This window comes from Drosophila bipectinata, chromosome 3R, assembly GCF_030179905.1.
Source record: "Drosophila bipectinata strain 14024-0381.07 chromosome 3R, DbipHiC1v2, whole genome shotgun sequence".
NCBI lineage: Eukaryota > Metazoa > Arthropoda > Insecta > Diptera > Drosophilidae > Drosophila > Drosophila bipectinata.
Window position 1 is genome coordinate 5038464 of NC_091739.1, and position 12449 is coordinate 5050912.

Here is a 12449-nt window from a genome sequence, read left to right on the forward strand (position 1 = left end):
GGTAAGCTGAGCAGGTAAAAAATAGACACTGGGCGAGTTTTTTTATACAAAGAAATTCTAATATAAATTTAAAAGAATTTCATTCAAAGATTTTTTGAAAATATTCCTTCATTTTATATAAAGAAGTTAACGAAAACAATTAATCGAAAACTTTAACCTAAAAACCTTCAAAAATATCTTGAACCGGTAATGATTATTTATGATTTTTGAATTGTAATATATTTGAATTTATTAAAGATTTGAGTTAACTAAGGACCAGCCTAAAGAGCAGGTAACCACTGCAATACTCCTCCATTGAGACACAGATAATGGTTACATACATTCCCATCGTATGAACATCCATACATATATTCATTTTTGGGTTTGCCTTATTTCGCATTATTTGGGATCTGGCGGCTTCGGTGCACCGAGAATCCGACTCTTTGTTTCATTTTCAGTTATCCGAGAACCGGCGATATGAGCGGTAGTCATTTCCTAAGTGCCCTGCGACGAACCCTGGGACTGGGTCGAAAGCAGTTGAAGGTCGATAGCCGGCATGTGGTGCTCATTACGGGCTGCGACTCGGGCCTCGGGTAAGGTAACTGAACCTGATCGCAGTTCAAAGTACTAACTGGCTCTTATCACTGCCTCTGGATAGCCACTCCCTGGCCGTGTACTGCCACGATTCCCTGCACATGACTGTGGTTTCCTGTTGCCACAATCTCAAGTCGGAAGGAGCCCAGCTGCTGCAGCAGCGGAGGCCCGCCGGGGAGGCAGAGTCCAGAATGCACACACTGGAATTGGATCTATTGAAGACCGATTCCATAGACCTGGTTCACCAGCAACTCAAGGACATACTCTCGATGAATCCGGACTATCGGCTAAAGGCCCTGGTGAACAATGCGGGTGTGATGTGCTTTGGCGAGTTCGAGTGGCAGTTACCGGAACAAATCGAGATGCAGATCAATTGCAACCTACTGGGCACCATGCGACTGACCCGGGAACTGCTGCCCCTTCTGCGCCAGCAACAGGGCAGAATCATCAACGTGACCAGCCACTGTGGGCTGCAGGCTCTTCCTGCCATGGGGCCCTATGCCGCCTCTAAGGCCGGTCTGCGATTTTGGACTGACTCCCTCCGCGTGGAACTCCAGCAGTACGGCGTGGAAGTAGTCAACTTTGTGCCCGGTTCCTTTGTCCTTGATAGCAACATTGCAGCTCGCCAGCAGCAGCATGCCGAGAAAATGAGCCAGGCCTTCAGCGAGGAGCAACATGCTCTGTACGATTCCTACTTCAAGGCCTTCAATGCTTACCTGAAAATCCTCTCCGGCTTCAAGGCCCCCAACCAACTGAAAAACGAATCTTTGCTGGCCAAATTCAAGGATGCCCTTACCAACTCCCAGCCCCTAAGCCTTTACATAGAGGAACCGTGGCGATATCGCCTGTACCGATGGCTCTTTGGGATTTGTCCCACGCCCCTCGTGGACTGGCTTACAGTTCGTTTCTGCGCCATGCCCACATTCGAGTCCGCCAAAATGCAATCCTCTTAGGTAATTACGTAGTCTATTTTATTAACATTTACATTGTAGCACATTGGAATACTTCGCGATAGAGTTGTGGCAAATAAATCCTAACCAGTCCAGGCAATGGACACCACGCTCAACAAAAAGAAATTGAATTAAAAGGGCAGACGATCACAGAACGCAACTGGGGTGTAGAAGGGGTAGGGTTTTAATAGCCAGTACTACGGCACCGTTCGAAGACAGTGTCGTTGAGCAACTGGAACCACTCGCTGGCATAGACGGAGTCCTCGGCGGTGCGGAAGAGTAACTGCTTCTCCTGGGCTGGCAGTGCGGAGCTGAGGTAGTAGCATATTGCGGTCTCTGTCAGCTCTGAGTGGTAATTCTTAAGCGACCACTCCAGTAGACGCAAACAGTTCTGGGCGTCCAGGAACTGAATAAGGCGCTCCTGCAAGGCAGTCTCCATCTCGGGTATTATGTAAACCCGCGACATTTCGAAGGCCTGCAGCAGAGCGGGGTAGTTTGTCTCGGTTAAGTGCCGTTTGTGGCAACCAATTAAATGCAGAAAGTAACGCAGGCCGCTGGCCGAGTAGTCGTGTAACTGAATCTCGCCATCGTGCCCCTCCCGAAAGTCGCTGTTCAGCATCTTGTTGAACACCTCACTGGAGTCGCAAAGCAGCTGCTTGTTGAACCCTATTTCGAGGATATTTTCACCCCCACCGACCAAGAATCGCATATCGCATTGTTCATGCATGGGCGCTGAATCATTCAGCTGTTGTGAACAAATCCCATTGGTGCTCTCCTCAACCTCTATCTCAGGCAATCCGATTCGCAAGGTGTAGCGAGACATGGCAGTTACTGCATCCGCAGCTTCGTCGGCATAGCGATCCTCACTCTTTTTGCGCAGCAACAGATCAAACAGAAGGGTCAGGGCGTTGCCGTCATAAAGAAATTGGTACAAAAGACGATGGCTTTTGATGATGTGGGCCACCGAGATGGCTGCCCGCTGTTGGGCGTTGATATCGTCACACCGCAGCAGTCGTACCAGCTCCTCTTTGCCGTAGTTCGACTCACCGACGTTGGTGAGTGTCTCCAGAAAGGCAAAGCCGTCCTTGCGCATCTGAAACAGGATAATAAGTACATTAGAATATAAGTTTTAATTTTTTACCCACATCCTCCACTTTTGTAAGTTGATAAAGCTGATGAACCACGCCGTGCTTAATGATCTGGGCAAAAAATTGGCTCTCCCTGAAAATAAAATTGGACTATAAAGTGAGATTCTATCTTATTTCATGATTAACCTACAGAAGTATATTCGTCAGGGCGTTGGAAAAATTATTGTTGGCTCCAAATAAGTTAATAGCTCTAATGAGCGTGTCTAGCGTCTCTGGCTTTCCTAGCTCCACTCGCTTATTCACCATCAGCGTGATGCGATATATAAGATTCTCTATAATGTCAATGGTATCACCAGCCTCGTTTCGGAACTGTCCCAATTTAGGCGGCACGTCGGAGCTAAGCTCATCGAAGTCTTCCTTGTCGGAGAGAGTGTCTTCGATGGGTTCGCTGCCTTCGTCGATTAGCTTTAATATATCCAAGACGTTGGAGGCTTGAGCCCGATTGGCGGCTATGCGACGATCTTTAGTATCGAAATTGTTTATGCCATTGGTGGTGTCATCATCATCATCGTCATCGTCACTGCAGGCAGGTGAGTAGTTGTCATCGTCGTCGTTGCTCAGCAGATCCTTGCAGATGGGTGACATGCTGCGGGAGCTACAGGGACTTGTGGTGCGGTATGATCGAGGCGAACTGCTGGGCGAGTCAAAGTCTGAGCCTAAAGTCTCGTGGGTTTTGGAAAACTATAACAGAAAGTTATTTAAAATATTTTATACAATAGGAGCCTTATTTATTTTGGTGGAATATGTACCTTGCTTAGCGTCTCTGGCGTAGTGGGGTCTGTTAGCTTTCGTTTCTTGCCGCCTTGCAACCTCTCCTCTCGGCGACGCTTGTGGTGTTCATCGTCGCTGGTCAGGTAATCGTTCAGTTCCCGCACCAACATGGGCACAAGGCCTTCGTACAGCAACAGTTCCATGCTTAGGTTGTCATATTGGAAGTTAATAAGAATATGAAAGAGCTGTGGGTTGGATAATATATTAGTTTTCATTGCTGAAACTAAGAATCTATATTTTTCTTGCCGAAGATCGCTCGCTTTGAGAATTCGAGTCCCGTATTAAAGCCACCAGCTTACGCAAAGCTCCACATCGTCTGATCTTGGAGCGGCTACAGGCATCTGTGGACAGGGTGGATATAATATTGATGCAATGCCGGACCTCGCTTTCAGTGAGGGGCTTTGCCATGTTAACCGCCATAAGCATCTCACAGGCAGCCACAATAGCATCTGCGGTGCTTAGCATATAGAAGGCGCAAGGATCCTTGCAGAAATTGGAAAGGATCTTTAATGCTGCCGCTCGCTGGTCACTGTCCTCCTTGACGAAGCACACTATAGTTGCCAGTGAAGTGTTACGAGAAATCGACTGCGGAAAAACAGATTACAGGTGTTAATGTTAATCTTTTTTAGTTTGAAGCTGAATTACCTCCCAGGCCTTCATGTCAATCTTCTGTGCGGATATCAGCACCAGACATTTTAAAATCTCATGGGCCAGCTCCAAGGCAGAGGGGTTCTCCTTGGGAATGGCATAGTCACAATTCCGCTTTGAGTTCTTCAGCATTTGGTAATCGAATATGTCGCTACGCACTCCCTCCAGGTTGCGGGCCACCTCCTCAAAGTACTTCTCTCGGTGCTGGTTTCGTTTGAGGCCAATCAGCGTTGCTACCTCAATGTCCGGTATGGGCTCCTTGGGCACCTCATCGTTTTTCATCACGGACACAAATATCTGCATTAGCTGCATAAACCCGTTGGCCATGAGAAAATTTTTGAGAAACTGGCTGCTGACCAGCAGGAAGCGGCAGACGCGGAATGCCATGATGCGGGTCTGCACGGCGCTGGTTGATTCGATAATGTGGCAGATGGCGGGGGCAATGGCCGCATAATGCACTTGTAGGTACTGAGCCGCCTTCTTGCTTTTGGCCAAGTTCCCCAACATACGGCAGGCTCGGCATTGGATCACAGGGTTGGGAATGGTTTTCAAAATGGTCAACAATGGGGAAATAACTTTCAACTCCACGGCCTAAATAAAAGTATAAATTAAAATCAGCATAAAAAAAATGATAGTGATAAAAAAATTAAAGCGAAAATTACTATAAAAATTTTATATATTTTAGGATTTTATAGGAAACCCGTTTCTAATTAGTCCACTATCAAAATGAAAATACAATCATTACTCACCTCGATACATGACAGCTCGTCTGTACAGCAATTTCCCAATATACTGAGAACTACTTCCATTATTTTCTCATTCAGCTTTGTTATCAGGCGCACCTGTGGAAGTATCTTTCATTATCATTTGATTTAGAACGTCGGTTTTGATCTTATATTGTGCAAGCCAGTGCTTCTCAAACTCATTGACAGGAGCGATGTGAATGTCAAACTTACCATCACTGGAATACCACCTGAAGTGCGAAATAACTCAATGCCAGTTTTGTCCTTCACCAAATCAGTTCGCAGCTTAACCAAACATTTGTAGATTACCGTACGGTCTGTGGAGGTCTTGAGCACGTTGAGCATGCCCTCGACCTGTTCCGTTGACCAAAACATTATTTTTATTTACTATTTTTTACTTCTTGAACAGGGTTGCCACAAATGAAAAGAGCGCTGCCAACTTAAAAAGATGTTCCAAACTTTAGTTCTAGACTAAAAACATTAAGAGAGGAAAAAAGAGATAAAATTTTCTCTTCTCTCTAAACAAAGTCTGGTCGCACTGTCTGGGCAGGGATGCCCGAAAGTAGTGCATTAATTTCAAGCCAAATTAAGCTGTTTTTAGACCCTAAAACGTCTTCAAAGTTCCTAGATTAAAAAATCTTAAAAAATACATAAAATATAATATATTAATAATTTATTATATATGTATATTTGTTACGAAAAAAACACTTATTTACCAAATATTGAAATTTTTGAATATGTTAAAGTTAAAAGTCATTTCGGCGCTTGCTTTTTCCACGATAAATGTCGAAAACCATTTTAAGATTATTAATTTTACATTTAGTTTATGCATAATTGAAAATAACTAAGCTATTGTTAACTTTAACTAAAATATCTCCGCAATAAATTCTTTTTGATTAGCGCCATGGAGGTGGTACTAAAAGTCTTGGATTTTGGAAGTTGCGATCTACGGACACACTAAAGGGGAGTGAAAATTGATTTTCTGATAAAAATTTTCGCTTGTAGTTTTTTTTGGCAATTCCTCTGGTGGCAAACTTTCCGTGCAGGATCCAAATAGCCCATACAGGACCTCCTAGCAGAGAGCGCACAAGATGATCGGCGGCCTGTTCGTCTACAACCACAAGGGCGAGGTGCTCATCTCGCGAGTTTATCGCGATGACATCGGCCGCAATGCTGTGGACGCCTTTCGGGTCAACGTCATCCACGCCCGCCAGCAGGTTCGCTCTCCGGTGACCAACATCGCTCGGACCAGCTTCTTTCACATTAAGGTAGGCTCGTGGACCCCCTTCTTTGCCAGAGTCCTTCATTGTGCCAATCTTTTCAGCGGGCGAATATCTGGTTGGCTGCTGTGACCAAGCAGAATGTCAATGCTGCCATGGTTTTTGAGTTCCTGCTGAAGATAATCGAGGTGATGCAGTCGTATTTCGGCAAGATTTCCGAGGAGAACATCAAGAACAACTTCGTCCTAATCTACGAGTTGCTTGACGAGATCCTGGACTTCGGCTACCCGCAGAACACCGATTCTGGAACCTTGAAGACCTTCATCACGCAGCAGGGCATCAAGTCGGCCACTAAGGAGGAGCAGATGCAAATCACATCGCAGGTTACCGGCCAGATCGGCTGGCGGCGAGAGGGCATCAAGTACCGACGCAACGAGCTCTTCCTGGACGTGCTAGAGTACGTTAACTTACTAATGAGCCCTCAGGGCCAGGTGCTGTCTGCTCACGTTGCCGGCAAGGTGGTTATGAAATCATATCTGTCAGGTAAGAAATCTCAACCATTAATGGGAATCATCCTCTTAAAAATGTACCTTTTATTAGAAGTATCAGTATAAGAAATCTAATTCCGTTTTGCAGGCATGCCCGAATGCAAATTCGGCATTAACGACAAGATTGTGATGGAGTCAAAGGGTCGTGGCTTGTCCGGCAACTCCGAGGCGGAAACCTCGCGTTCTGGAAAGCCTGTTGTCGTCATCGATGATTGCCAGTTCCATCAGTGCGTCAAGCTGAGCAAGTTCGAGACGGAGCACTCGATCAGCTTCATCCCGCCGGACGGGGAGTTCGAACTGATGCGCTACCGCACTACCAAAGACATTTCACTGCCGTTCCGAGTCATTCCACTGGTGCGCGAGGTAGGACGAACCAAGATGGAGGTGAAGGTGGTGCTCAAGTCCAACTTCAAGCCCTCGCTACTGGGCCAAAAGATCGAGGTTAAGATCCCGACACCGCTCAACACTTCTGGCGTGCAGTTGATCTGCTTGAAGGGTAAGGCCAAGTACAAGGCCTCGGAGAATGCCATCGTGTGGAAGATAAAGCGCATGGCTGGAATGAAGGAGACTCAGTTGTCTGCCGAGATTGAACTGCTCGAAACAGACACCAAGAAGAAGTGGACTCGGCCGCCCATTTCGATGAACTTCGAGGTGCCGTTCGCGCCATCCGGCTTCAAGGTGCGTTACTTGAAGGTGTTTGAGCCCAAACTGAACTACTCCGACCACGACGTCGTCAAATGGGTGCGTTATATCGGACGCAGTGGTCTCTACGAGACTCGCTGTTAGTGCGGATGCTTGGAGCAATCCATGAGCATGAGTATCACAGTTGAATTTACCGACATGAAAATAAGAGAACGTGTTACGTGTACCGCATTCATTGGTATTTCCTCAATCAAATTGAACCAGCAGTTATTGTATTCCAAGATTAGTTCCAGAACTCTGGCTATCCGCAGTTTCCGGATGTTCCAGATATCATATGCCGTATAGACATACCACTAGCTACTATTATTTACCCTATCTTGTAATTGTAAACTATGTTGTTTTTAAAATCGTCGCCTCGCGGGACGGCCCTCAAATCTCACGCTCTCGTTTCACAATTTCTGATTATTATTTGTATTATCTTATAATTATACATAAATATTATATATTATTTCATTGTGCAAAGAACAAAGGCGACAAATGCAACTAAGCGTGTTTAGTAGACCAAAACTCTCTGTCAGCGCTATCAATATTGATATTCAAGTGTTAATAATATTCGAATTGTTTAATAAATAGCAAGATATATATACTAATTTTGTGTTTCCTGAATCTTTAACATGGATTGTCGTTCGTATATCATCGATTGGTTATCTTGCGAAAGATTGATGACCCCTTGCTGTAATCATACAACAGTGCAATTGTAGAATATATGACTTAATGGCCCTCATAAGGGCGGTCTATCCTATCAGGTGTGCACAGTGGAAGCTCGCTAGTGGAAACTGCGGCTTCAACAAACCAAAAAAGCCACCTATGTATAACTATAAACATCTGCTACCATAGGCGCTCTAACTAGTTTCAAATTTATGACTCACGCCTGCTATAAAGCAATTTATTTCTGGTGTTATTAGTAAAAATTTCCTAAATAATGCCAACTGTCAGGAAAGCTTTTTCAACGGAATAGTTATAGGGCTTTTTTCACCTTATTTACCTTTGAAAACAAATCTGACGGATCGCACTTGACCAATCAGTTGGCTAACCGTGATAAAGTTTATAGTTGTTCGTCCATAAAACCAATATTTATAGGTTTGAGCTGTTGCCATCGCAGTATGACCTTGTGGACTTCAACATCCAGATATTAATTAAACTGGAAACTTTATTAAAAACCGAAAGACATCCGCTTTATCACTAAGAAGCTCTTGCTTGTTATCACCCAGCCGGCTTGGTCATCGCTGATAAGGCCAAAAGAAAAAAAAAGAGTACAATCATCCTTTTCAACTGACACGTAACATGGAAGACATAGTTCCCGATGTGGTGGATGCCGTCCCCGCCGGCATTGTGCAGGTTTCCTATGGCGAATGCAATGTCGTGTGTCGGGGCAATGAGCTGACCCCCACCCAGGTGAAGGACCCGCCGACTGTCCAATGGTGTGCGCCCGAAGGAGATAGTCTGTACACCCTGCTCATGGTGGATCCCGATGCCCCTACACGGCAGGATCCCAAGTTCCGTGAGATTCTGCACTGGGCAGTGGTCAACATCAAGGGCAACGACATCGCCACTGGTTTTCCGCTAGCGGCCTATATTGGTTCCGGTCCCCCGGAGGGCACTGGCCTTCACCGCTACATTTTCTTGGTCTATCGCCAGGGGAATAAGATCGAGGAGGGTCAAACTATTCCCAACAAGTAAGACATTCAAAAAATCAAAAGTAGTTATCATGTTTACTTAGGCTTTTCCGTTTTAGTGTTCGTGCCGGACGCCTGAACTTCAGCGCTCGTCAGTTTGCCGCCAAACATGGATTGGGGGAACCCATTGCCGCCAACTACTATCAGGCACAGTATGATGACTATGTGCCTATCCGCAACAAAACCATAATCGGCTAAGATTTTGCATATATCATGCACAGTTTTCCATTTCAACCCAATAATAAAGTCGAACCATTCGCTTATCTCACTATCTATGCGTCGGGGTATTAACAGTAAAGTGCACGGAACTGATTAGGGAAACGTCCAGGTTGCGACGATAAAAGGCTGGTGCTCGGGGTTCCGGGCCAGAGTCATTTCGCAGAAGCAGAAGGAACCACACTAGCTAACATGGACACCGCTGGCATCATTCCCGACATCATCGACGTCAAGCCCGCCTCCAAGGCCACCATCACCTACCCCTCCGGTGCTCAGGTGACTCTCGGCAACGAGCTGACGCCCACTCAGGTTAAGGACATTCCCACCGTTGAGTTCGAAGCCGAGGCCGGATCTCTGTACACCCTTCTGCTGGTGGATCCCGATGCACCCAGCCGTGCCGACCCCAAACTGCGTGAGCTGCTCCACTGGCTGGTGATCAACATCCCCGGCAACAAGGTGTCTGAGGGCCAGACCATCGCCGAATACATTGGCGCTGGACCCCGCGAGGGAACCGGCCTGCACCGTTACGTGTTCCTGGTGTTCAAGCAGAACGACAAGATCACCACCGAGAAGTTCGTGTCCAAGACCAGCCGCACCGGCCGTACCAACGTCAAGGCCCGCGACTACATCCAGAAGTACAGCTTCGGCGGACCCGTTGCCGGCAACTTCTTCCAGGCCCAGTTTGACGAGTACGTGAACACTCTCCTCGAAACCGTCAAGTAATCTGGCCATGAACTGATCAGCGATCTGTGAAATAATAAATATTAAATACTAGTTTCATAACAAAATTCAAATGATTCATTTATTTCTCTGAGGTGGATTATTGTCAGCTTTATTAGTTGGTCTTGGCCCTTGTTTTAGAATCTAGTTCAAAGTCCTTATATAAAATTTAAATTTATTAGTCACTCTTATAAGTTGCAGATAAGAAATCTCTCTGGATTCACGTGACTCTCTTTTGAAGAGGAGTACAAACGACTTAAATTTCTCTGTGGGATTAAGGCGGTTGCCACTTTCATTCACTTTGAGAATCGCACTTACTAGTCAACTGATATGGAATATTCCTCAATTAGTTTTACGTGATTCATGGGCTAGATAAACAATTTCCTTCAGTTTAGATATGGGTTTGATTCACAGCAACTATCACTTTCGACCTATGGACAGTTGCCGGCTCACTTTTGATAGCTTTTGTCAATTAATTAAAGAACAAAGTTGCGTTTGGCTTTAGTTGGTCCGTTTGATTTAAATCTAACAGCAGATTCATCACAATTGTTGCCATGTTTTCTTAAATTGGAAATTAATTCGAAATTAGTTTTTATTAAAAAAATCTGCCACCAGTTTGTTAAAGTCCTCTGCATATCGCAGATGGATATTGTGTTTTCCCTCGGGGAACTCGTAATATTTGGCATTGGGTAGTCGTTCTTTTAACCAAGGTATGTGCTCTGCTGCTATCATGGGATCCTTTTTTCCATGCAAAATGAAGGTTGGAGCCTTCACCTGCTCCACTTCATTGCGACAGAAGTCTCCGTCGCGTTGATCGTAGAAGGCACAGGCAGCATCCACCCATTCGCCCCAGAGCTGTGCAAATCTATCTACCCCGTACACCTTCTCCATGGGCTCCCGCATCCTCGGCGACCACTTCGACACGTCACGGATATTGCGAAGAGCCTTCACCTCATCGGCATTTAGATAGGCGCCGGCTCCCCAGATGGCCAATCGATCCACTGCCTCCGCGTAGCGGCCGGCTACGATAAGTGCTGTGATTCCGCCATCACTCCAACCGAGGATGGAAAACTTGGGCCTATCAAGGGCGCGCATCAGATCCACTGCCGCCTTGGCATCCTCCCGGAAGAACTCCAAACCAAACTGGCGTTTGGGAGGAACAGATTTTCCGTAACCCGGCGGATCCCAGGCAATGATCGTGTACTCTGGCAGTAGCTTGGGAAGTTGCTCGATTTGGGGTTTGAAATCCGTCCAGGCTGAGCCCAGTGCTCCTGGCATCAGCAGCAAGCTCCGATCTCCACTTCCAGATTCCACGACATTGAGGTCTGTTCCATTAACCCGCACTTTTCTTTCCGTGTGCAACATACAATTAAGGAGGGGGGATCGTAGGTGCCTTCCTAAATTGACAAGCATTACGTAATGGTGCAGGGACTCTAGAAGATGACAACAAACTATATAGTCGAACTTGAGTGCACTTTAGATTTCCCATAAAAGGTTTGTGGCTTGTGCAAATCTTTGAAAAGCGTCTACCTTGTAAAGTGCACTTGATAAACATCCGTTGATAAGAACAGCTGTGTAATGTTTTGATAGCGCTGCCAGACTTTGAGGAGGCAGTGTAATGGGTCTTAACAATTTTTTTCCCCTCCTGAAACCTATAAAGTAAAAAAATGCTGCTTGGTTATAAGATAAAAGTGGTTTAAGGCCTTAATCCGAAGAAATTCGTTTATAGTTTCCGATTATTAAATGGCGCGGTAAGTACGGTAGCACCATTTTTAAAATAATTTGAGGTCTGGCAACTCTACTCAGATTTTGATTGGAACTTTTGGTATATATCTTTTGAGACTTTTTTTATTTAGAATCTATTTATTGTTATTATATATTAAATGTTATAATTGTTATAATTATATTAATTATAAAAAAATATAATAATTATTTACAAAAATGTTATAATTATAAATATATAAACAAATAAAATAGGCCTTCAAAATGTATTCAGAATTCATTGAATAATGTATTTCCCATATAATAAACCGAATACTTGGAAAACTTACACTTTCCATAAATGAACTATTCATATTTTTAGCAATACCATGTATCTTTTATGTTATAATTATAAAAATTAAAAAAAAATAAACTTTTTTCTTACTGGTATTTTGTTGGGCGGTTAACTCAAAATGAAGCTTTTACCGTCATTCAGCCATTCGGAGTCCCCAGTCCTTTTTATTCCTTTATCGACGTCACAAATGTGAAGGACAATGGACAGCACGTGCTGGCATTTGTTTAGCCTTTGGCGTGCGTTTAAATATTATTAAAAAATGTAAGAGCTCGGGCACTTAGTGCCTTGTTTAATAATGGTCAGTGCGTGATTGGTGTTCTCAAGTTAATGTGCTCGCTATGACGACGATTTATGGTGGCGGTGGCCTTGCAATTCCTCAACGGGTAGGGAAAAAGGGAAAGAAAATTACAAGCCATTACGCCCACACACATTCGCTCAAAGGACATGCCACAATTTTCATTGCAAATGCAAATCCAAT

General features: G+C 44.9%; 6 protein-coding genes across 6 annotated transcripts; 4 read left to right on the forward strand and 2 right to left on the reverse strand.

The window, feature by feature from the left end:
* Positions 1 to 369: 369 nt before the first annotated feature.
* Positions 370 to 1540, forward strand: sro (SDR family oxidoreductase shroud). Its single transcript, XM_017244548.3, has 2 exons — positions 370 to 572; positions 638 to 1540. The coding sequence occupies exons 1-2, from the start codon at positions 457 to 459 to the stop codon at positions 1524 to 1526; spliced, it is 1005 nt and encodes a 334-aa protein (XP_017100037.2). The 5' UTR covers positions 370 to 456; the 3' UTR covers positions 1527 to 1540.
* Rnb (R and B) lies at positions 1523 to 5533 on the reverse strand. Its single transcript, XM_017244546.3, has 8 exons — positions 5047 to 5533; positions 4840 to 4932; positions 4088 to 4681; positions 3689 to 4027; positions 3421 to 3627; positions 2802 to 3352; positions 2669 to 2744; positions 1523 to 2616 (listed from the first exon to the last, which is right to left on the reverse strand). Exons 1-8 carry the CDS (start codon positions 5206 to 5208, stop codon positions 1708 to 1710), a joined length of 2931 nt encoding a protein of 976 aa, XP_017100035.2. The 5' UTR covers positions 5209 to 5533; the 3' UTR covers positions 1523 to 1707.
* A 231-nt stretch (positions 5534 to 5764) lies between these two features.
* On the forward strand, positions 5765 to 7893 carry AP-2mu (adaptor protein complex 2, mu subunit). The gene is made up of 3 exons (XM_017244547.2): positions 5765 to 6101; positions 6158 to 6596; positions 6690 to 7893. Exons 1-3 carry the CDS (start codon positions 5925 to 5927, stop codon positions 7385 to 7387), a joined length of 1314 nt encoding a protein of 437 aa, XP_017100036.1. The 5' UTR covers positions 5765 to 5924; the 3' UTR covers positions 7388 to 7893.
* A 404-nt stretch (positions 7894 to 8297) lies between these two features.
* On the forward strand, positions 8298 to 9242 carry LOC108127463 (protein D3). Its single transcript, XM_017244551.3, has 2 exons — positions 8298 to 8979; positions 9039 to 9242. The coding sequence occupies exons 1-2, from the start codon at positions 8588 to 8590 to the stop codon at positions 9175 to 9177; spliced, it is 531 nt and encodes a 176-aa protein (XP_017100040.2). The 5' UTR covers positions 8298 to 8587; the 3' UTR covers positions 9178 to 9242.
* Positions 9243 to 9283: 41 nt separating this feature from the next.
* Positions 9284 to 9983, forward strand: Pebp1 (Phosphatidylethanolamine-binding protein 1). The gene has a single exon (XM_017244552.3). The coding sequence runs from the start codon at positions 9388 to 9390 to the stop codon at positions 9916 to 9918; it is 531 nt and encodes a 176-aa protein (XP_017100041.1). The 5' UTR covers positions 9284 to 9387; the 3' UTR covers positions 9919 to 9983.
* Positions 9984 to 9996: 13 nt separating this feature from the next.
* LOC108127462 (valacyclovir hydrolase) lies at positions 9997 to 11525 on the reverse strand. Its single transcript, XM_017244550.3, has 2 exons — positions 11446 to 11525; positions 9997 to 11348 (listed from the first exon to the last, which is right to left on the reverse strand). Exons 1-2 carry the CDS (start codon positions 11468 to 11470, stop codon positions 10501 to 10503), a joined length of 873 nt encoding a protein of 290 aa, XP_017100039.2. The 5' UTR covers positions 11471 to 11525; the 3' UTR covers positions 9997 to 10500.
* Positions 11526 to 12449: the final 924 nt, after the last annotated feature.